This window comes from Sorex araneus, chromosome X (genome assembly GCF_027595985.1).
Source record: "Sorex araneus isolate mSorAra2 chromosome X, mSorAra2.pri, whole genome shotgun sequence".
In the NCBI taxonomy this organism is placed as follows: domain Eukaryota; kingdom Metazoa; phylum Chordata; class Mammalia; order Eulipotyphla; family Soricidae; genus Sorex; species Sorex araneus.
The window spans coordinates 206,406,077-206,428,083 of record NC_073313.1 but is presented as its reverse complement, the minus strand read 5'-3'; the positions used below and the strand labels follow the sequence as shown (position 1 = coordinate 206,428,083).

Below are 22,007 nucleotides of genomic sequence, written 5' to 3'. Positions count from 1 at the left end.
GGTTACTTTTTAATCTACAAGCAAAGAATTGTTAAAAATAAATAAATAAAAAGATAGTAAGTGAAGAAGTTGTTAAGAGGACGAAGAACCTCCGGCTCTGGGCACATCTTTTCGACTCCACAGTTCTTTCTGTACTAACATACACCTCAGAGACCTGGACCTTATGAAAACAGGATGAGAACGATCTTCAAGTATCCCAAAGAGGAATCGAAAGAGCTATGCTTGGAGTATCACGTTTCACTCAAGTGAGAGAAGGAATCCGGAGTTGCGACCTCTGTTGACAGTCAAGAATCAGGGATGCTGCCTCATTTGCCAAGACCTCGAAAATCAGATGGGCCGGACACCTAATGCGATTTAGAGACGACCGCTGGACTAGAGCTGTTACCAACTGGATTCCACAGTACGAGTGCCCGCCCACCTGAGAGATGGTCAGACTTCTTCATCAAACGGTTTGAGGCTTTGAACCGGTTGAGGCTCTTCGTGTTTCTGGAGTGAGCAGATATCATTGGGCTACACTAGCAAGCGATGGGGATGAATGGAGACGTTACTGGCGCCCTTTCAAGCAAATCAAAGATCAATGGGATGACAAATGATACAAGTGATAGTAGGCCATAAATAAAACTGCTTTTGCTAAGCTACGTCACCAAATAGAAAGCATTTTTTATTTTTTATGGAGGGGGCCCCACATGAGGCAGTGCTCAGGGCTTACTCCTGGCTCTGAGTTCGGGGATCACTCTTGATGGGCTTGGGGGACCATATGGGATGCTGGGGATTGAACCTGGGTCTGCAGCATGGAACGCAAATACCCTACCCACTGTACTATGATGTGGCTTAGTATAAGCAATTCTATTTAGGGATTACAATATTTTTATCTTTTAACAATTCTTTGCTAATGAAAGATTAACTGGCTAACTCTCCCCAAAAGAAAGTAATCTTGCAATAACAAAATTGTGTTTTGCTCATTTCCTTTTTACAGATCCCTTCTGCCTTTAGATTTATTTAGCTGGTTTGGGTTTTGACCCATACCTGGTGGTACTCAGGGCTTACTCCTAGCTTTGTATACACCCCCAGCACTGTTCTGGAAACAATATGTGGTGCTGGATAGAACAGGAGTCAGCTGGATTCAGGACAAGTGTCGTGACTCCCGTACTATCTCTCTGGCCCTCCCTTCTGCCTGTAAAAGACTCCCATTTTGTATAGCTCCTCAGAGTAACTTTTTTGTTTAGTAGATTGGCTACTAATCTGATTTTAGGAGATTGATGTTCAAATATAAACTTAAATTGTTTTTCTTTATTTGCAGGGAGTGCCAGGGATCAAATCCAGGGCCTCACATATGCAGACTCAGTTTGTTATTTAAATGTTCATTCACCAAGTTCCACCCAATATATAGGTATTTAGTACATATTAAAAAATAGAATAAACTTGTTTATTGGTGAAAGACTTAGGGCCTGATGTTGGAAAGAAATCAGCTGAAGGCTTTGTTTTGTTTGCCACTGGGGCCACACCCAGTGCTACAGGTATCAAAGCTGGGATTCTCATAAATAAAGCACACACTCCAGCCCCCCTGAGCCTTTACCCAAGTCAAAATTGGATTTTTTTTTTTAGGTAACAGTTAATATGGCTCTTTAGTCACTGTTATCCCATTGTTCATCGATTTTGCTTGAGCGGGCACCAATATCATCTCCATTTTTGAGACTTGTTGTTACTGTTTTTTGGCATATTGAATACGCCACGGGTAGCTTGCCAGGCTCTGCCGTGAGAGCGAGATACTCTCAGTAGCTTACCGGGCTCTCCGAGAGGGGTGGAGAAATCGAACCCGGGTTGGCCGCGTGCAAGGCAAATGCCCTACTGCTATGCTATCGCTCCAGCCCATGGCTCTTTAGTGTGTAGATTATTTGGAGCTGAGATCAGCTAAATCCCTGCAGGCTAGAAATAGTTACCACCTTCCTAAGAAAATAAAAATTGGGGTCACATCCAGAGTTAGGATTAGTGCCAGGAATAATGTAAGCCAAATAATCCATGCGGCAGGATAAACATCAATTACAAGGCAGTCTGCTCTTCATCTTATGTGTCCCCTCTCTTCCTGAGCTCCTCTACGTCTTCTTGAAGCCCCAGGCCCATAGCCAGCTCTGCAGCCAAGGACCTCTATCCCTTTCACCCTACTTTGGAGGTTCCCTCTCACTGTAGATTCCCTATATAGGAACTTAGCCTTTGTCACCTGCTGATCTGTCTGATGTTAATTGGTTTCACTGATCAAAGAAGACTCCGGAAGGATAGGGGGAAATTCAAGAGAGAAGTCAAAACATAGGAACACAATGAATAAGGAGCTGAAAAACTAAGTCTGTTCTTATATGATGGGGGCATGTCTTGTAGGACGATACCTTCAATGCATTGGGACACTGGAGAATTTTTTGCGTAGATCATAGCCAAAAGTGTTTGCATTGCTAGTTATCTACAATTTTGTTTTGTTTTGTTTTGTTTAACAAGTTTTTTTTTTAATTTTATTGAATCACCATGTGGAGGGTTACATAGTTCTCAGGATTATGTCGGTTATACAATTCTCAAACACCCTTCCCTTCACCAGTGCCCATCTTCCATCACCAACCCCCCCAGTATACCTGCCGCCCCCTCCCACCTCCCCAGTCCCCACCCTTGTACATGGTAAGTTTCACTTCGTTTACGCCTTATCTCGATTACATTCCATGTTTCAACACACAACTCACTACCGTTGTTGGGGTTTCCCCCAAAAAAGAAAAGCAGTCCTATTGCCAAGGAGGCATTTGATAGTTCTCCACTGCTAAGAATATAGAGATATTAAGTCCCGCTGTTTGTTACATAACTTTTCTTTTTCCCCCTTGCCCCGCGCCACCGAGTTCATGCCTGTTTAGTAATCGCCACGCTGTCTGACAAAGGGAAAAAAACCGAAGAGGATGGTTATTTCCCGTCATCAGCCGGCGTGGGGCTCTGGCTTAGTTGATAGTCTAGTAGAGTGTCTGCAAGCAGTTTCTGGAACCAAAGGTCTTGTGCTGATATCGGCTCCGGCTCGAGATACCACCAGCGTCCCGCTGGTCCATGTACCTAATTTTTCCCCTTATTTCCCATTCCCACGCCACCAGGTCTGTTTGCTTAATGGACATCACACTATGTTTGACACCACGCCACGTTTCTTCCCGAGAAAGAAGGATATTTCTTCTCAGCCAGCGTGGGGATATAGCTTAGTTCAGTCTAGAGAGATGGCTACCATTTTGATTGCCTTCGATATTTCAACAAAATACTTACTATTCTTGTTAGGATCACCCACAAAAGTCCGACCCATTAAGAAGGAACCATTACATATTGCTGATACTAAGATGACATTAGGTCGCGGCCGCGCGGTTTTGGGTTTCTGTCTAAAGTCCAGGGAAAAAGTTGAGGGAGAGAGAGAGAGATTTCCGCACGGGGGACCTGGCGGAAACTATCAAGTCACATACTGCAGGTTGCTGGTGGGCTGCTGGTGTCCCAAGCAGCTCCCTCATCTTCGTCAGTCATTCTGGGGGTGCGGGCGCGGAGAAATGGGAAAGCCCATGTGGCTGCACTCTCTTTAAGTGTCCGATGTGGGCGGAGACCGGTACTTCCCCGCCCTCGATCCCCCTCCAGCCGCGCCGCGCATTTGGGTGCGTCTCTCCATTTTGTGCTCAGAGAAGTGGGGTAGATGCTGTGCTGTGCCCAGGAGAAGTTGAGGGAAAGAGAGAGAGATTAAAGAAAAAAAAAAAGAGAAACGCCGGGCCCCTACTCGGGGGACCTGGCGGAAACTCTCAAGTCACATACTGCAGGTTGCTGGTGGGCTGCTGGTGTCCCAAGCAGCTCCCTCCTCTTCATCAGTCATTCTGGGGGTGCGGGCGCGGAGAAATGGGTTTTTTTTTTTTAACTGATTTGTTTTAGACTTGGGGCCACACCCTGCAGCTCTTTCGGGGCTACTCTGGACTTAGTGCTTTAGTGCTTGGGACTGCTCAGTCCTGGTGATTAAATCCAGCCTTCCTGCCTGCATGCCCAAAGGCTACTGAGCTAACTTACCTGACAGTGCTCAGGGATTACTTCTGCTCTGCACTCAGGAATTACTCCTGCTGGGCTCGGGAGACCACATGGGATGTTGGGGATCAAACCTGGTCAACCATGTGCAAGGAAAGTTACCTGCCCACTGTACTAACACTTTGCCAAAACCCCTTCCCTGTCTTTCTTTTTCTATATTTATTTATTTACCTATTTTGGGGGGTTTGAGTGATAGCACAGCAGTAGGGCGTTTGCCTTGCATGCAGCCGACCCGGGTTTGATTCTTCCGTCCCTTCCATCCCTCTCGGAGAGCCCGGCAAACTACCAAGATTATCCTGCCCACACGGCAGAGCCTGGCAAGCTACCCGTGGCGTATTCGATATGCCAAAAACAGTAACAACAAGTCTCACGATGGAGACGTTACTGGTACTCGCTCAAGCAAACTGATAGCAACGAGATGACAGTGACAGTGATCTATTTTTGGCTTGGGTCAAACTTTTCAGTACTCAGGGGTGACCCTTAACAGTGCTTGGGAGACCATATGTGGTGCTAGGATCTAAACAAGGTCCAGGAAAACCTCTTATCTTTTACCTTACATTCTCACCGATTTCCAATTGCTTATTTTTAAACTCAAAAAAGCAAGACAGAGACAGAGGGACAGACAGACAGACACAGAGAGGGGGGGGGAGAGAGAGAGAGAGAGAGAGAGAGAGAGAGAATAGTGGGAAGGGTGCTTGCCTTGTAGGCAGCCATCCTGGATTCTGTTCTAGCAATACATAAATACATAATTTTCTCTAAGCACTGCCAGGAGTGATCACTGAGCACCACTGGGTATGGTCCCCAAACAAAAACTAAATATGCAAACACAAATAGCTCCCCACTCCCCCACCCATACATATATCCACCCTTTATAAAGGAGATGAAGGAAAACAAACAAGATTTACCCCAATGTGTGTTATTGAACATATGTAGCACTGTAGCACTGTCGTCCCATTGTTCATCAATTTGCTCGAGCAGGCACCAGTAACATCTTTATTGTGAGACTTGTTACTGTTTTTGGCATATCGAATACGTCACGGGGAGCTTGCCAGGCTCTGCCGTGCAGGCAAGATACTTTCGGTAGTTTGCCGGGCTCTCCTAGAGGGACGGAGGAATCGAACCTGGGTCAGCTGTGTGCAAAGCAAATGCCCTACCTGCAGTGCTAATGCTCCAGTCCAATATTGGACATATATCTTGGAAAATTAAGTTGATCTTTAAAGCAATTAAAATACCATGAACCTTGCAACCCGTACTATACCTCATCTCCGTTCGTCCAGATATGTGGATGGATAACAAAGTGCTTTGTTATCTCTGGACACCTAACTTTCACTGAGGTGAGGAATCTAGCCCTAGGTATAGCATGTGCGCGTACGTGCACATGCACACATGATCCAATGAACAGTTATGCTGGTTTCTTACTACCCACAAGATCTCTGAGCTGGGGACTATTTTTGAATCCTATTTCACAGATGAAGGGAGCACAGCACCCCTCACTAGAGTTGCAGTCTCAGACATGAAGCTAAATGCATGCCTCAAGTCAAATTGAGCCTCATTCTTTCATGCCCATGCGCTTGCCTTCTTTATGCAAAGTACCTCCAGCTTCTCAGCTCTCTACTGGTTCAGTGGAAGTGCCACCAGCTGAGAGGATCCCTTTTTCGTGAGTAGTCAGGCTGCACAGACCTCTAAAGCAGTCTTTGACCTGAGAAAACTTTCAAACCCTTGGGGAGTTTCAACAATACTGATGCCTGAGCTCTGCCCTCAGAAATCCATACTGAGTCACTCTGAACATTGGAATCGTTTTCTTTTTCAACGATAAGAATTCAAATGAACAGATCATATTGAAAACAGCCTCAAGGAACCAGAGAGATAGTGCAGCGCATAGGGCACTTGCCTGGCATGCGGCCGACCCCGGTTCAATCCCTCATCATCCCATACGGTCCCTTAAACACGTCAGGAGTAATCCCTGAGTGCATACAGAATAATTCCTGAGCATCTTCAGGTGTGGTCCTCCACCCCCCACCCCCCAGTTTGTTTGAACTAAAAAAAAAAAAAATACTTCAGATTTTCTGGGAATGGTGTTCCAGAAGGAAGTTCCAACCACAAGTTTCCATGCTTTAGTACCTTAGTACCAGATTGAGAGTTCTATTTACTGGTTAGAGAAAGTGAAGTGATATCATGGCTCCACATTATCATGGCTTCAACAACATTTATATTATTATTTTGGCTTTTGGGCCACACCTAGAGGGGCCAAGAGGTTCACTCCGGGCTCTGTGCTTAGGGATCACTTCTGGTGGGGCTTGGGGACCGTATCAGGTACTGGGGGTTGAACTCAGGTCAGTGACTTGTAAGGCAAGTAGGCTACCTGCCCAACTATCCCTCCGCACCAGACCCAATGATGGTTTTATACTGGCAGCCTTTCCCCTCCTACTGTACCATCTATTGCTTTGGAGGTTAAGCTTTCCATGTACGGCCAGGCTATGGCTGGAAAGAGAGCTGGGGTATATGCATTGTATGCAAGAGGCCCAATTGGATCCAGGCCTGAGCACAGATCCAGGAGCAGTATCTAAGCACCACTTGCGGTGGCCCCTTCCCCCTCAAACAACAACAACAACATAATAATAATAAAAAGGATGGAGCTAGTGCCATTTATCTGTGTATTTCCAGAGCCCAGCACTATTCCTAGACATTGGGAAAGAAATTAAACTACACCTATGTCCACCTCACGGTAAACAGGTTTTCACTATGCTCACTGGCGTTTCATTAGTGGCGGTGAACGGGATATGGATCTCCCGGGCTTGGTATCAGTAAAGGCAGCAGCACCTTCTCCCCGAAGTTTCTTGAGTCTTGGTAGAATCTCTACAAGGATGAAGAGTGCATATGTGCTTTTCTCTGCGGATGCAGGCGTGATGGCCTTTTGCGGGAAGCCTAGCACGAGGAGCCTGAGAAAGGCTCTAGGTTAAGGGCAGAGAGAACACCGAGGCATACCCCTGCCTCCTTACATTAGCCCAGACTCCAGCCGTCTTCTCTCTCTGGTTTTGCCCTCATGGCGCCTGGCCAGTTTCGTCCTTTGTGTTTACAGTTCACTTAGCCTCAGAGGATTACACTCTAATCCCTTTATAGCTTTGCTCCTTGTTGGGGCTCGTGATAACATCTGTACAGACCTGACTTCAGCCACTGGCCCCAGCACTCAACACCAGAACACATGCCCCTCAGTCAGTCAAACCTGTTTTTTAAGGCAGCACTGTTGTCCTGTTGTTCATCGATTTGCTTGAGTGGGCACCAGTAATGTCTCCATTGTGAGACTTGTTGCTGTTTTAGGCATATCAAATACGCCACGGGTTGCTTGCCAGGTTCTGCCGTGTAGGCCGGATACTCTCAGTAGCTTGCTGAGCTCTCTGAGAGGACGGAGCAATCAAACCCGGGTCGGTTGCGTGCAAGGCAAACGCCCTACCTGCTGTGCTATCGCTCCATGAGAGAGAAAAAACGCTTGCTACTTTGAATGACTGGAAGAATTGCCCATTGCTTTCTTCTGCATCTGCCGTTCTTTTGCAATCTCAGAGACTTTTTTATTTCTTTTTTCTTAGTCTTGGGCCACACCGGGCAGTGCTCAGGAGCCATGCTTGTGGTGCATGTATAGTGATGGAATTCGACTCAGGGTCATGGAGGCTGCTTAACAGCAACTTCGTGTTAAACAAGCACCTTAACTCTTGTGCTGTCTGGCTCGGAAGTTCTTTCTTCATTTCTCTGAACCTCACCCTATACTGGACTATAGTAATTGCTGATGCCTGTTCTTTGGTCTCAAGGAACTATCTTGAATCTAATCATATATATGACATGTGATTAGCTGATCCAACAATTCTTCCACATTTCTGTTTTCTCGCCTACAATATTTCCATTTTTCCTTCATGTATTCATTTTTGGTTTTGGGCCACACCCGATTGTGCTCAGTGCCTTTTCCTGACTCTGCTCTCAGGGCAGGGGACCAAATGTAGCGGCAGGGATTGAACCTGGGTTGACTGTGTGCCGGACAAATTGCCTTACCTACTATTGTATCACTCCAGCCCCTCACTTTTCCCCTTTAATACAGTTGTCATCCTAAGTGCCTTCCCACATTCCCTTTTGTGGGTCAGTGTATCCATTAAAGTGTACAATTATGAGTTTCTCATTAGGACATTTTCATTTTTAGTATGAGGTCTGGTTGATTCCTGAAAAATCATGCGGGGATTTAAAAAGTGAGTGTCAAGGCAGTGTGAGTGATGCAAGAACATCAGAGTAAACTGGTGGAAAATGGTCAATCTAGGAGCAGCCATCTCCTCTAAGGTTCCCTGTATATCTTAGTCTGCCTTGCATGCCTTGCATGTATATCTAAGATATACATGCCCTGTATATCTTAGTCTGCCTTGCATTCCTCATGCCATCCCCTTGCTTTCTTCCCAGCTCTCCCATGCTCTCCATCTCTCTTTTTTTTTTATCAGTATACACACTTTCTAAGAGAATCTAGGTTCTATGATAATAATAGTAATCATCACAACAAAGATAAAAGCTGTTACTAAAACCTTACCGTGTACCAGGTACTCAGCAGAGTCTCTTGCCCCCGCGCCTGGCTGTCTTCACCGGGGCCCCTTGGAGGGGATGGGTTGAGTTTCCCTCCCCGCCCCGAGCAGAGCCCCAGCAGCCAAAGACCTCCAGAATCCAGCCACAGTCATGCTCAAGGCCCCTTTCCACACGTTCAGACGAGCCTCACGCTGAACGGACCAGGAAAGGAATCCAGGTGTGTGGGACCCAGGGCTGAGATCTCCAGGCCTGCTCGGATTGGCACTGGGCCTCTTCCCCCGATTTTCCAGTAGCTAGGCGGTCACACCCAGAAACACCCCCCTCTCTCTCCCCGCCTAATCCCATCAACAGCCAACATCCATAGACTATAAAACCAAGCTCCCCGAAGTGTGCAGCCACTTTGCTGGCATTCGACATTTAATAGACTAGTTCTCCCTCTTGGAGAACCAGGCAAGCTACCGAGCGTTTCCTGCCTGCATGGGAGAGCCTGGCAAGCTCCCCGTGGCGTATTCATTTGTCAAAACCAGTAACAATATGGGTCTCATTCTCCTGACCCTGAATGAGTTCCAATGCGGCACCGTTGGGAAGGACGAGTAAAGAAAGGCTGCTAAAATCTTAGGGCTAGGACGAATGGAGATGTTACTGAGACCGCTTGAGAAAATCAATGATCAACAGATAATGATGATGACGATGATGATGATGAAAGATAATGACTATTCAATCCTGCTGTTCATCCTGGTGATCCACATAAATGACACATGAAGACAGCTGGAACCACTCTTCTATGTTAAGTGTGTTCTAAGAAAGAAACTTCAACCATGAGAACTTGTGTATGTGGTCTCACTGCTACATACTCTACACTTGGCAGATAGAAACCACGGAAGTAGGCGAATCAATCACAATAGACAACTGATGTAGACATAGAGTTATCCAGAACAAAGCACATTTTATTTATTCATTGTTGGTTGTTACTTGGGCCATGCTTTTAGCAGTGCTCAGGGGCTATTCCTGGCTCTGTGCTCAAGGGTTGCTTTTGACTGTGCTGGGGAAGATGTGATGCGAGAGACTGACCCCTGACCCCGGTCTCCAGCACCCAAAGCATGTGCCCCGTCCTGTTGAGCTGTCTCTCCAGCCCCAAACCAACTTTTTAGATCATTTTCTTTCCAAGTTCTACTGAACAGAGAAAAGGAAGAAAAGTAGGAAACCCTTAAACATGTGTTTGTTACAGTTCTGGTCACTACTATCTTTGGTGGATCTGCGAATATTCTGTATATTAATAAAAACATTGAAAACTTTGGTTTGACTTGGTTTTTAAAAAAGCCACTTAAAGCTACTTATAATTTTGGCTTTGTTTCACATACAATATGCTGTCTTATTTTTTTTGCTTTTTACAGTGGTTACTCCTGGCTTAGGAAGAAACTCCTGGCGGTTCAGGGGAAGCATATGGGATGCCGGGGATTGAGCCCAGGTTAGACGAGTGCAAGGCAAGCACCCCACCCTCTACACTATCGCTCCAGTCCCACATCATGCTGTTTTACTAAGCAGTGAACAATTTCATAAAAAATTTTTATTTCACACTTTTATACAAATATCCACAGGTATTTTCTAATCATGAAATAATTTTACAATGCTAGTTAGTATAAAAATGTATCAAATGCAAACAGACCAGTGACTTGACTTGAGATGACATTTTTAACAACTATTAATTCGACCACCACTACATTCTTTTTTTTTTCTCTTTAACTGTTAAACCTCACTTTAACCCACCCTAGCCCTCCCTTTTCAGGATATTCCTTTTTATAACAAAGGTCCATAAACATTTCCAAAACATCAGTGTCTTAGCAACCTATAAAGCCAGTGCATTAGGTTCCTAGTGGCCTAAGCAAGAAACTTGAGATTTTGAACATGGTTATGACCTATTTTAGAGAAATTTCTGTAAACAATATATCATTTGTAAAACTATGTCTGGGAATGATAATTCCAAAGTACAACTAGAGTAATAGGGTTAGTATCTAAAGGGCATAAGATTTCTATCAAGAAATCAAATTAAAACTTTTAAAGCAACAATGGCACCTAAGGCTCTGTTCTGTTCCTGACTGAGACGCTGTCTACATGGAATCCAAACAAGTTAGCACCTGGTTTGCTGCTGCTCCCCATAGAACTTAACGTTCTGAAGCGCTGTAAATGCAATTCAGCTAGCTCTTGCATTGTTTGATTTCCACGGGATAAACAGAAAGGATAGTCTTTCTCCATCCCCCACCCCCACCCTCTCGTTCCAATTTTACAACTAAAAGCCAGTGGAAAATTCTTGTGAGAGTAGTAGTAATTTTTGAGAACAGAAATGGGAGGAAGCCAAGCAAAAGCCAACCAGACGCGGACACCGATTTCGTGATTCCAAGAACAAATACCTTACAAGCCCTGCTGTTCTGCCTGAACTTTGGTCTCTGATACTCAGTAGTCTCACACGGTCTCAGTCAGGATCCGACACAGGCTCTCGTCTTGTCTTTCAAGTCCTGAACAGAAAGTCCCAGTCCTGAATATCTACCAGTGACTAAACCATACTCATATCCAATGGACAAGCCCCTTTTCTGCAGAAGTTCCTGAAAATTGTATCATGAAAGTCAGAAATATCACAGGCTCTAAACTCAAAAAGCATCCCATCTCTTCTAACAATGACAGGGCCCAACAGCCAATCCTTTTTCTCTTCTTAGGGGGTGGGGTAGGTTATACCCAGTGGTGCCCAAGGCTTACTCCTGGCTCTGTGCTCAGGGATCCCTCTTTGCGGGGCTTAGAGGACCGTATGTGGTGCTGGGAGTCAAACCAGGTATCAGCTATGTGCAAGACAAGCACCATAATGCCTGTATTATCTCTCCGGCCCTCTATACTGTTCTTTTTAGGTTTGGAAAAATGGGGGGTGAGCACTGTGATAGAGGGGAGACCTTTTAATAACTTAAGCTTATCTGTAAGTGATAACAATTCTCTGGCACACTTATAAAGAATGGTTTTCTTCCTTAGCAGTCCCGTCAACGACCTCCCGTTGTTCTAAATTCTGATTGCTTAATCCAACCTGAAGGTTAACGGAGAATCTTTGGCCTGTAAGTCAATATCAAAATGGTTTGTAAAAAAAAAAAAAAAAAAAAAAAAGGAAAACAATAAATACCATATACAAATAAGTCTAACTAGCATTCAAGTCTGTTGCTGCTGTATATTTTAGCGAGAAGGGAGAGTGGAATCTGGACGCATTTGGTGTGAGCAGATATTCCTGCAGCTGGGGAAGATGGCCGGATGGCAACCTCACCACCTATTGCACATTTCGTTTTAAGATAGCACTTCAAATAGATACGCAGCTACCCGACGGCCCAGTCCTGCGATGCCAGACATTTCTGTGGCAGGTTCTCCAGTCTTATGAGAAGGTTTGCAGAGGTGGCCATGAGGCTGGGCAGGCATCCTGTCCATGCATTGCTTGCCAGTAGTGGGTGCCTTCTTCCAGTCACACAACACACATGGGGGGTGGGACAGGCCCTTCCTCAGCTCATATAAGTGAGCCACAGAGACAAAATCCACCCGAAAAGTTAAATTAAGGCAGTTGAAGAAAGATCCATTCCGACGGGCTTATATTTGGTTGTGCAAAACAGGAGCCTTAGGCCACGTGACATCCACAGTTAAAAACTGCAGGTATGGACGGGGTGTCGTCTATCTGAAATCAATATTCAGGTACTGAACAGGCTTTCAATTCCATTTGAATTTCTGAGAATGGGAAAAGCAGTTTTGGGTCCTGTGAGATTCAGGGGGGAAACCCCTAGGAGTAGCTTTCATTTTCATTCCACCTTGTGATCCACTGTTTCTTTTCAAGGTTATCATGGTATTTTTCATCTTTGATCTCTCGCTCTTCTTTGCGGATCCGGACGGCATGGTACCGGGGAACGCTATCGTCGTACCTAGAGCGTTTAAAGAATCCACACTGGAGAAAAGAGGGAGAGAAACAGAGGCAAATTCAGTCATCTCAAGACAAGCGAGGTGAACCAATGGGAATGGCTAAGCTTTCTGGTCAGCTCTGCCTAGACCTTTAGAGTAAGGAAAAAGGATTTGGTTTTCTTTCATGTGAGTGCTAATGGGCTGACAGAAATGGTAGTAGATGGGGATATAAAAGGAAAAGAGGAACGGCTGGAAAATAGGAAGAAAGTCCATATTCATTTGTCTGTACTGTTGATAACACTGCAAGCTACCTCTGAACTAACAGCTGAAGAGTTTATGAAAATATGCCTCCATTATTAAGTCATAGTACTACAAACATAAGATCTTTTTGTTCCTGTTAGTAGTTTTGAGGCCGCACCCACTGCTCTCAGAGATCCTTCCAAGAGGTGCTCTGGGGACCATATGTGGTGCTGGGGATGGATGCAAGGTCAGCCGCGTGCTAAGCAAGCATCTTACCCACTGTGTTACCACTCCAGGTCAAACAAGAGGTCTTATTTTACTATGATCAGGATGGCATTCTAATTGTTAAAACAACTTTAGTTAAACACCACATGCCAAACATCTCAAGCTCTTCCCTCCTCCCATTCAGTGGAAATCAGGCCACAGGTATTTTAAAAGTTGATGTTTGAGTATGTGAGTGTTCAGTGTTCCAAAGTCAGAATCATCTCTCTCTGAGGCTCCAGGGTAACCCATCACATCTCCCATTTGCTAGAAGGTGATTGACATGGCCTGGATTTCTGGTGTGCTTCCAAATTAAAGAGCTTTGTGGATATATCCCACAGTACCCAAGCAGTGCAATAAAATCAATCATGTACTGTGTAGAACTTTAGGAAAGCATCAAAAATTTTTGGGGGGGAATATTGCTGGGGATCAAATCTGGACTAATGCTCCAGCCCTTGGAGGCTATCTCTGGACTTTATTTCAGAGGATCCTCTAATTTTTTTCTTTGTTTTCCAAAAAGAAAGACAGTGTGTGCACATTTAAATTGTTAAAGAATATATATTTTATCTCAGAAAATATTCAGTCTGATTAAAAGTAGACTTTTATTAAGAAATGTAAAAACCAGACTGATTACTTTAATGAACGTCTTTTTAAAAAGTTGTATTTTCAATTTAGAAATGCAGAAGGAAAAGGGGCAAGACAGATACATTAATGTGTTTATTATCTGACATGAGTAGGAATAATTTTACATTGAGTGATACTATGTTATTAAAATGTCATGGGCAAAATAAAATTATATGCTGTTATTCCTATTGATTTATAGCTTATAAATCAATGGGAGAAACGGACCAAGAAGTTTTGTTTAAGGCCAATTCTATTATTCTAATATGTAGTTATTTATTATTCTGGGTACCCCAAAAGGGCCCAAACCATTATCTACGATGAAACATATTTCTGGTTACCCCAAATGCTCTTAACCCATTTAAACAAAGAAGCAAATCAAGGGTGATAGTAATGCCATGAGAGGGATTATAGAAGTAATCCTTTCATCCCTCAAAAATAGAAAAAGGAATCACAGCCAAATTCCTGTTTCCATGGATTGATAAATAAGAGAAGCATGAACTTAAATCAACTGAGACCCAAGGTGGGATATAATTTCTAGGCACATGAAACAAGGTCAAACTCTATTACAACATGAGGGTGAAAAACTGTCCAAGGAATTAGTAAAATATACAGGATTTTTTTGTGTGTATTAATGTCATTTTGGCAAAAGTTCACCTTCTGAAATAGACTATAATGTCCATCATGCCAATAATCACAGTTTGTTGTAATGGTCTTTGACCTGTCATAGATGGGCAGGAAAAGGAAGTTACATGCTTAGCTGGCATGTAACTTGTGCATGCCAACAGTGAAAGCATTCCAAGCCTTCCCCCCTCACAGCAAGAGGATAAAAAAAAAAAACAGCAAGAAAATCTCCTCACCAAAAGAAATGTTTCTCACATGCAACAGGTTAATTAGACAGTCGAGAAATTCCAAAATGCACAAGAAACAAGGAATGATTTCTTATGCATGCTTGAAATTCCAAGAGGGCTGTTACAGACTAGAATGGTAACACATGACAAATGGGACAGCTGTGAAGGTCTGGAGACTCTGGCTGGGTTTGTAGACTACAATTTCCCTCACTGCTATGGGTGATGCTTGACGACACCACCACCACAAAATAACTTACCTGCAACGCAACATTCTTTGCACAAACTATGAGCTTTCAAGTGAAATAAAAATAAAACAAATCCAAGCAAGGCAAGCCAGTGTGGACATTTGGAAACATTGGTTAATGGGACGCACACAGCAAGCTGTTGCTCTTAAAGTTAGCCACCACAACCATAGCAGGTCCCACAGCTAGCAAGGAAAAACAATCGATCAATTACCAATTACAGAAGTAGATCAATACTATGCATCGGAAGTAAGCCTCTCTTTATCAGACGGCTGAGCATGGATCTCAGCCTTGTGATATGTGGCATCATAATGATCTTTCTTATTTCTCTTGAAGAAACCACACTACAAGGAAGCAAGGTATTTTGGTCAGTTTTATAGTTTTGGGTAGAAGAACTCAACAAAAGAAAACGTCTCAGCTTTTAATAAATTGACAGCTCATCTGCATAGAGGTCTCTATGAATAGACCCCCAAGTTAATGACCTCTGTGCTATGGTACCTCACGCTGGCATCCAACCCAACTAACTCTGTTACTACAGGCCTCTAGTTTGTTATTTGTATGAATGATACCTAAACGATTTTATCATCTTTAACAGAAACCCTGAAGATAAGATTCATCTAAGGGACTGATTCTGTGAATGGCTATTTAAAAAAAAGCTATTAAAAATGCAATGATATTTTGGGGTTACTCCTGAAACCTTGCTTAGGAAATATTGCAGGCAATGCACAGAAGACCATTCAGTACCAGGGATGGAACCTGACCTCCTTCTTATAAATCATATGTACTAGCTTTCTCTTCTCTCTCTCTCTCTCTCTCTCTCTCTCTCTCTCTCTCTCTCTCTCTCTCTCTCTCTCTCGCTTTTTTTGGTCACATCCGGTGATGCTCAGATGTTACTACTGGCTCTATGGCTTCATTCTCTCTCATTCTCTCTCTCTCTCTCTCTCTCTCTCTCTCGGTCATTACTGGCTCTATGGCTCTATTCTCTCTCTCTCTCTCTCTCTCTCTCGCTTTTTTTGGTCACATCCAGTGATGCTCAGATGTTACTACTGGCTCTATGCTTAGGAATTTCTCCTGGCGTTGCTCAGGGTACCATATAGGATGCTGGGAATAAAACCCGGGTCAGCTATGTACAAAGCAAACATCCTTCCTGCTCTACTATTGCTCCAGCCCAGGCACTAACTCTTGAATTCTCTCCCTGACCCAAAAATATATTCATAAGAGTAGAACTTTGGGTGTTTATTTTTCCCCCTTGGGGGAGAACCTGGACTGAAAAATAGGCAAAAGACTGAATTTTGCAATCATTGGACACATGGTAAAGAATTATTTGTTAAAATTTGGCACAAAATAAAAAGCAAGATTCTATATTTTTCTGTGTTTCTCAGGAAATTTGAAGGAACAAATGCCAACTCCCTTAGACCTTTGGATTTGGGGGGTGAATCACAACATAAATTGGAATACATTGTCATGAAGGAATAATTGCTGTCATTTTCTTCAAATTCTGAACCACCTTCTAACCCTTAAGTGGTAGGAATCTCGGTGACCCTCACACTAGGTTACTCTAAATGAGTTATAAAAGTTTTATTTCATTTTCTACTATAATTTTATTTGATGGTGGGGAATCTTTTCTGTTTAATTTTATCTAGTTCATAAGGCCACAGAACTGTCCTCTGAGATAAAACTTGGTCAAATAAATCTCTACTCTCCACAAAAATTTTGCACCCTGGTTTGGCAACTCATGCAGGTAAAAAGCCAGATTTTTCTTTTACAGAATATAGTAGCTATTACTTACACGTGGCTACAGATTTAACATTCAATTTCTGAGTTGACTTAGCTGTATTCCAGGAACTCAGTGACTATATATGACCAGTTATTTCCAACTGGACAAGGAAACTTCAGAATGTTTCCAATATTATAACATTTTTTTGGAGGGTAAGATTGATTCAGTATTGATGGGCAGTATTGATTCAGTATTGACTCCTTATCTTGGTATTCGTGACTCTCCATATAATACACACTGAACATAACTTGCCAACTTTCAATAATGTGCTAGCAAAGCTGATGGGACAGGATGAACCAGGAATCAAGAACTCAATCATCCGTTCAATTATCATCAGTCTTTAGATCACAGAGCACCTCTGTCCAAAAAATGAAGGTGACTGGACCAGTTTTCTCTTTGGCTCTTTCAGACAAAAATCCAATGCAGACTCCTGATATTTGCAACAGTCCTGGCTAGGGGACATCTGGATCTAGCCCCAGTTGCCTGGCTTTATCTTGGCAAAATCCATTATAAGGTCACTGAGCCACGTCATTTCTGATCCCCAAATCCTCTTTTCTTAACAAATGGAAAAACTCTGACTTTAACACATTAAAACACATGGTTCTATTTCAGAAAGAGGAGTAGTTTATAAAGTAATAAAATTATTTCCAAGTGGCAGCGATAGAAACCATGTGATTCACAAACCCAAAACAGGGGACTCTTGAGACATGCCTGAAGGTGCTTGGGGGCGACTCCCAGAACTGTCTGTACTCAGGGGACCACGTGGCATCTGGAACCAGGCTCAGCTAAGGGTGAGGCCACGGGCCTTAATCCCTGTACTGTCTCTCTGGTTCCATGTGATTAGAGTCCAGATGTTTTACAGTTCCCAGAGCAAAACACAACAAATACTACTGAGATCAAGTCCCAGCTACTTATTATTAAAGAGCAGAGGCAAACCTGGAGGTTAAATGAGTGCCCCAAGATGAAACTGCTTGGACTTCTTCATGCTCAACCTGCCACTCTCTCACCCGGATGGAAAACGAACAGAAAGAGCTGCTGTGACCAAGGACATGCTTGTGAACTCCCAGAGCATGCAATGAGGTCACCAACCATTGTCACCATTCAGTCCCCGCCACCGCTTCCCCCTGTCCCCAGAGAGCTGGTGACCCCAGCATTGCTGGACAAAAACAGCAACAGCCCTGTGACCGGCCATGAGCACTGTCAGGACAGTTGAGTACAACTGAGAGTGGCCCAAGACTTCTTGAGCACTGCTGGGCAGGACTTGTCCCACCCTCTGTCCCCCACTCACACATACTGTTCCTGATATGGGAATAGCTTTCAAAGCTCTGCTTACATTGACTGTGCTTGCTCTCAGATCAGTTGTCTGTGTCCCTACCTCTAATAAACCTCAGCGGTAAGACTGGCCAACTCCCCAAGGGACAGATGTGGCCACAAGCAGGGCCACACTTCATACCCCCATTTGAAGGATAGCAGAAAATGATCCCACATGGACAAGAGGAAGTTCCTTTAGAGAATCAACTATTTGAAAACAGGACTACCCTGAATCCTTGTCCGTGATGCAATAGGGTGCAAGGATAGGAATAAGGGCAGCCTGGTCCAAAATAGCTGGTGAAACTTTATCCAGAACCGCTCTTAACCAGTCAGGATTGACAATCTAGAATTTTGGACATTTTAGAAAAGCAGTATTCTGTATGCATAAATACTGCCATGGCAATTAAGATATTAATTATATTAATATTTTTCAATTGCACTAATATTTTTCTAGTTGCAGGAAAAGGACTGTGAACACATTGAGAATAATCTAGTTCATAGTAATCTTTGGCAGTAAAAATGTACACTCATCTCACGCACACTATTTGGTTGTGCAGGCAGGAGAGAGTGTAATTTATTTGCAAAGGATAACATTCTGGAGAAAAATGTAGTTATATTGTCCATCCATTTATTTATTGGAACGAAGCCCACACCTGAGGCCAACTCACGGCCTTGGTGCATGCTGGCCGCATGCCCTATTCCCCGGAAGAACATGATGTTGAGCCAGCTCTTTCTCATGCTTGATACAGGGTATGGTAATCCCTGGAGAAGTTATCATCATTTCATTTTCCCCCCCTTATTTTTATTTTGCAGAGTTTGGGCTGGAACCCAAAGCCTCAGACATGCAAGGCAAGCAATCCAATCTGCCACTGAGTCACACCCAGACACTTGTGGCTTTTCTGCTCCTAAGCTAATTACAACTATAACAACCATAATAGTAGCTGCCCTGAATATTTCAGGACACGATTCAGATTAATGTGATCTCCAATGATTCAGTTTGGATCCAGAATTTGGTTTTCTAGGAAGAAATTGCTATTAATTTTAGAGCAAGAATAGGCTAACATAGTAAAAAGAATTAAAAGTCATTTGCCTGACATGCTAAAAAGTATATCTGAAAAACATCAAATTTTATATGGTTAAGAAATTATCATGCACCAAAGTAATAAACCTTTGGATATAAAGTTCATCATAAAACCTTTACACTGGTTATACACCAGAAAAGTTTCAAAATAAAGTTAAGGAAAAGGAAGCAATGGGGGAAAAAGTACATATGAGCAGTATTCACATAAATTCATTACAAATATAAAATAAGCTTTCCATCACAAAACTCAAGTGACAGCTATGACTTACCTTCCATAGTAAAAACACTAGCAGAGCAAGCATCAGAATTCCAGCAAGAATAGCCACTAGGATGATCCACCAAGGCACGCCTGAATACTGGGCTGCAGTCTTGGAGGGGAACACAGTCACACGGACCTGTGGGGCAAAGGAAAGCAACACTGCCTTAAAACTGGGGGATAAGGTCTTGATAAACATTGAGTTGCACTGAACAAATCTGAATTTACGGACAATGTTTAAGCTCATTAGGTTTTACGTAACCTTTCTAAAACTCCATCTAATTACTCAGTGGGTTGTATAAAGTGTCTTCTTAGTCTCATTATATTCGCATAGCTATAAATAAGCTAATTCCTTCTTGTGTTAAGCAACAACAACAATAACAACAACTGGGTGAGTGATTCCTGGGAACTGCCAGAGCATCCCTTAGTGACTTGATATCATCCCCTGTAAGAAATCCAGGCAACTTCTTGACACTCGGAATTGGCCGCTGGGTTCATTCAAACTGCTTAGAGGGCTGGAGAAATACGACAGGGCTTGTTTTCTACTCAGCCAACCAGGGGATCCCTGGCACCACACATGGTCCCCGAGTATCACCAGGAGTGGCCCCTGAGTACAGAGTCAGGAAGAGTCCCTCAAGTGGCCCCAAAACCAAAACAAAGAACACCCCGCCCCCCAAGAAAAACCCCAGAAGTTGCTTCTGTTAGAATGTGAAGTTGTAGCTCACCAGGAGTTTTATATTCTATACCGACGAGAGATGGCAAACACCAGCAAGCTGGGTAATGTGGGTTGGGAATCCCAGTGAGTCTGTGTTGCTGGGAGCCCAAGACCATCACACTTCCTCTCGAGACCTCACTAGGCTGGACACTGGGGTCCCAGCCCCATCATTTCCCAGGATCTAAGAGTACCTGGTGACAGTGGTGACACAGGCCCGGCCACATGCCCCCAAGGAGAGCCCACCTTCCTCAGACTCAGTTTCTCAGTTTTCTTATCTGAATGCGAGATCTGAGGATTTATCGGGGGCTAAGTATCTAGGAACAGGTTTCCTGAAGTCAAACAGTTGTGGGTTTCCATCCAGACCCCCGATTCTGTTCCTCCTCTCTGCCCTTGTTTCCTGTTTTTTTTTCTGGCTTGTTTGTTTTTTGGGGCCATACACCTGCTGATGCTCAGTGGACCAATGCAAGGCAAGCGCCGTACCCAAGGAACTATCACACTCCACACACCACCTTCCCTTCCTCACCCATTCCCCCCACTTCCTTTGTTTGTTTTTGTTGTTTTTTTTTTTCCTTTGGCTTTTTGGGACACACCCAGCGATGCACAGGGGTTACTCCTGGCTTTGTACTCAGGAATTACTCCTGGCGGTTCTCAGGGGACCATATGGGATGCTGGGAATCAAACCCGGGTCGGTTTGCATACAAGGCAAATGCCCGACCAGCTGTGCTATCGCTCCAGCCTCCCAACTTCCTTCTTTTTGCAAAAAGTCTAGAACATCAACCTTGGAATTCTTAGGGAGTTTAAATGCTAGTATGTAAGTAGAAGGATCTAGCGGATGTTTTAATAATCTTTTATTAAAACCTCTGAAACCCAATTCTCAGGCCCAGGAACAGCTCAGGAGCAAAGTAACTTGCCTTGCAAGCATGAGGGCAGAAACTGCCACCTTGTCTTTGCAATACAATCTCTCTGGCCCTGCACCCTTTCCTTTGGTGGAGCCAGCGGCTCTCAGGTCTACCACGGGCACCACAAAGATGATTCTGGATGGACTTCTCTTTTCAGTGACTGTACTCTTTTCAGTGACAGTGTGGCCGGGGTTCAGTACAGTCAGTGGACTACATTTTGGGACACGATGTGATTGCTCCTTTGTAGGGTTACCAGCGCTGTAAGGGAAGCCTGGAGGGAAGGGGCCTGGGACAGTGGGGGGTGTGGGGGGAATGAACAAAGCCAGCGCTCAGCTCACCTGGGTACCTGCGTTTGGCAGCTTGATATTGATATTCTCGCTGGCGGCAACGATGTCGATGGAAGCCCGGACAAGAATGTCCAAGTAGTTCATTTTCGAGTATTCCTGTTGGGAGACAAAGTTAGAAAAAGCTTTAGAGACAGGGACGGTGGCCGAGGAGTCAGCCGCTGTTTCTGGGTGACGGGCTCGCGGTGGGTCACACCTCGAGGAATGTGCTGTTCCACAGCCGGGAGCGCAGGACCACCGAGGCCTTGCTGTCCAGCCCCCGCAGCGGGCACCTGATGTTCACACAGTTCACGTTCACGCTGCAGTTCTGGAAAACAACAAAGAGGGGTGTCAAAAACAACTCAGTTGGCAGCAGGGTGCTGAGAGGGAGGCGGGTACAGAGGAAGGGTGGGGTATCAGGAACAGATGCATGAGAAACCATCATGAGTTTTGTAAACCACAGAAGTTCAATCAATAAAATAACTTAAAAAAATTGTTTTTTTCTTTTTAGTTTTTGAGTCATACCAAGCGATGCCCAGGGGTTACTCCTGGCTCTGCACTCAGGAATTACTCCTGGTGGTGCTTGGGGGACCATATGGGATACCAGGAATTGAATCAGGGTCAGCCGTTTGCAAGGCAAGTGCCCTACCCCCTGTTTTATCTCTGCAGCATCTCCAAAAAACAATTTAAAACATAACAAAACGAGTATCACTGTCTACAGCAGCCCTTCCTCCAGACCTCTGGCACCTGTTCACAGCTCCTGAAAATACTTACAAGGGTCTGGTATTTTCTCTCGGCGAATAAAGAGAACTTTTTGCCATCGTCTATCTGTTTTTCAGCAATTTCCCGCCTCCTTCTTGAGTGATGAGACTCCTGAAAAGAATGACATCCCA

At 44.1% G+C, this 22,007-nt stretch overlaps 1 protein-coding gene across 2 annotated transcripts in view; it reads right to left on the bottom strand.

Moving 5' to 3' along the window:
- Positions 1-10,171: 10,171 nt before the first annotated feature.
- Positions 10,172-22,007, bottom strand: part of ITGA6 (integrin subunit alpha 6) — a 92,862-nt gene continuing 81,026 nt past the window's right edge. Inside the window, exons 21-26 of one of the 2 annotated variants that reach the window (XM_055122485.1) lie at positions 21,889-21,987; positions 21,332-21,442; positions 21,130-21,234; positions 19,191-19,316; positions 14,967-15,096; positions 12,446-12,583 (exon numbers count right to left, since the gene is read on the bottom strand). In XM_055122485.1, coding sequence (XP_054978460.1) covers positions 14,989-15,096; positions 19,191-19,316; positions 21,130-21,234; positions 21,332-21,442; positions 21,889-21,987 — 549 coding nt within the window. In that variant the 3' untranslated portion in view covers positions 12,446-12,583; positions 14,967-14,988. Of the gene's footprint in view, positions 12,584-14,966; positions 15,097-19,190; positions 19,317-21,129; positions 21,235-21,331; positions 21,443-21,888; positions 21,988-22,007 lie in introns of both variants that reach the window. The other variant, XM_055122484.1, reaches the window with a different exon arrangement.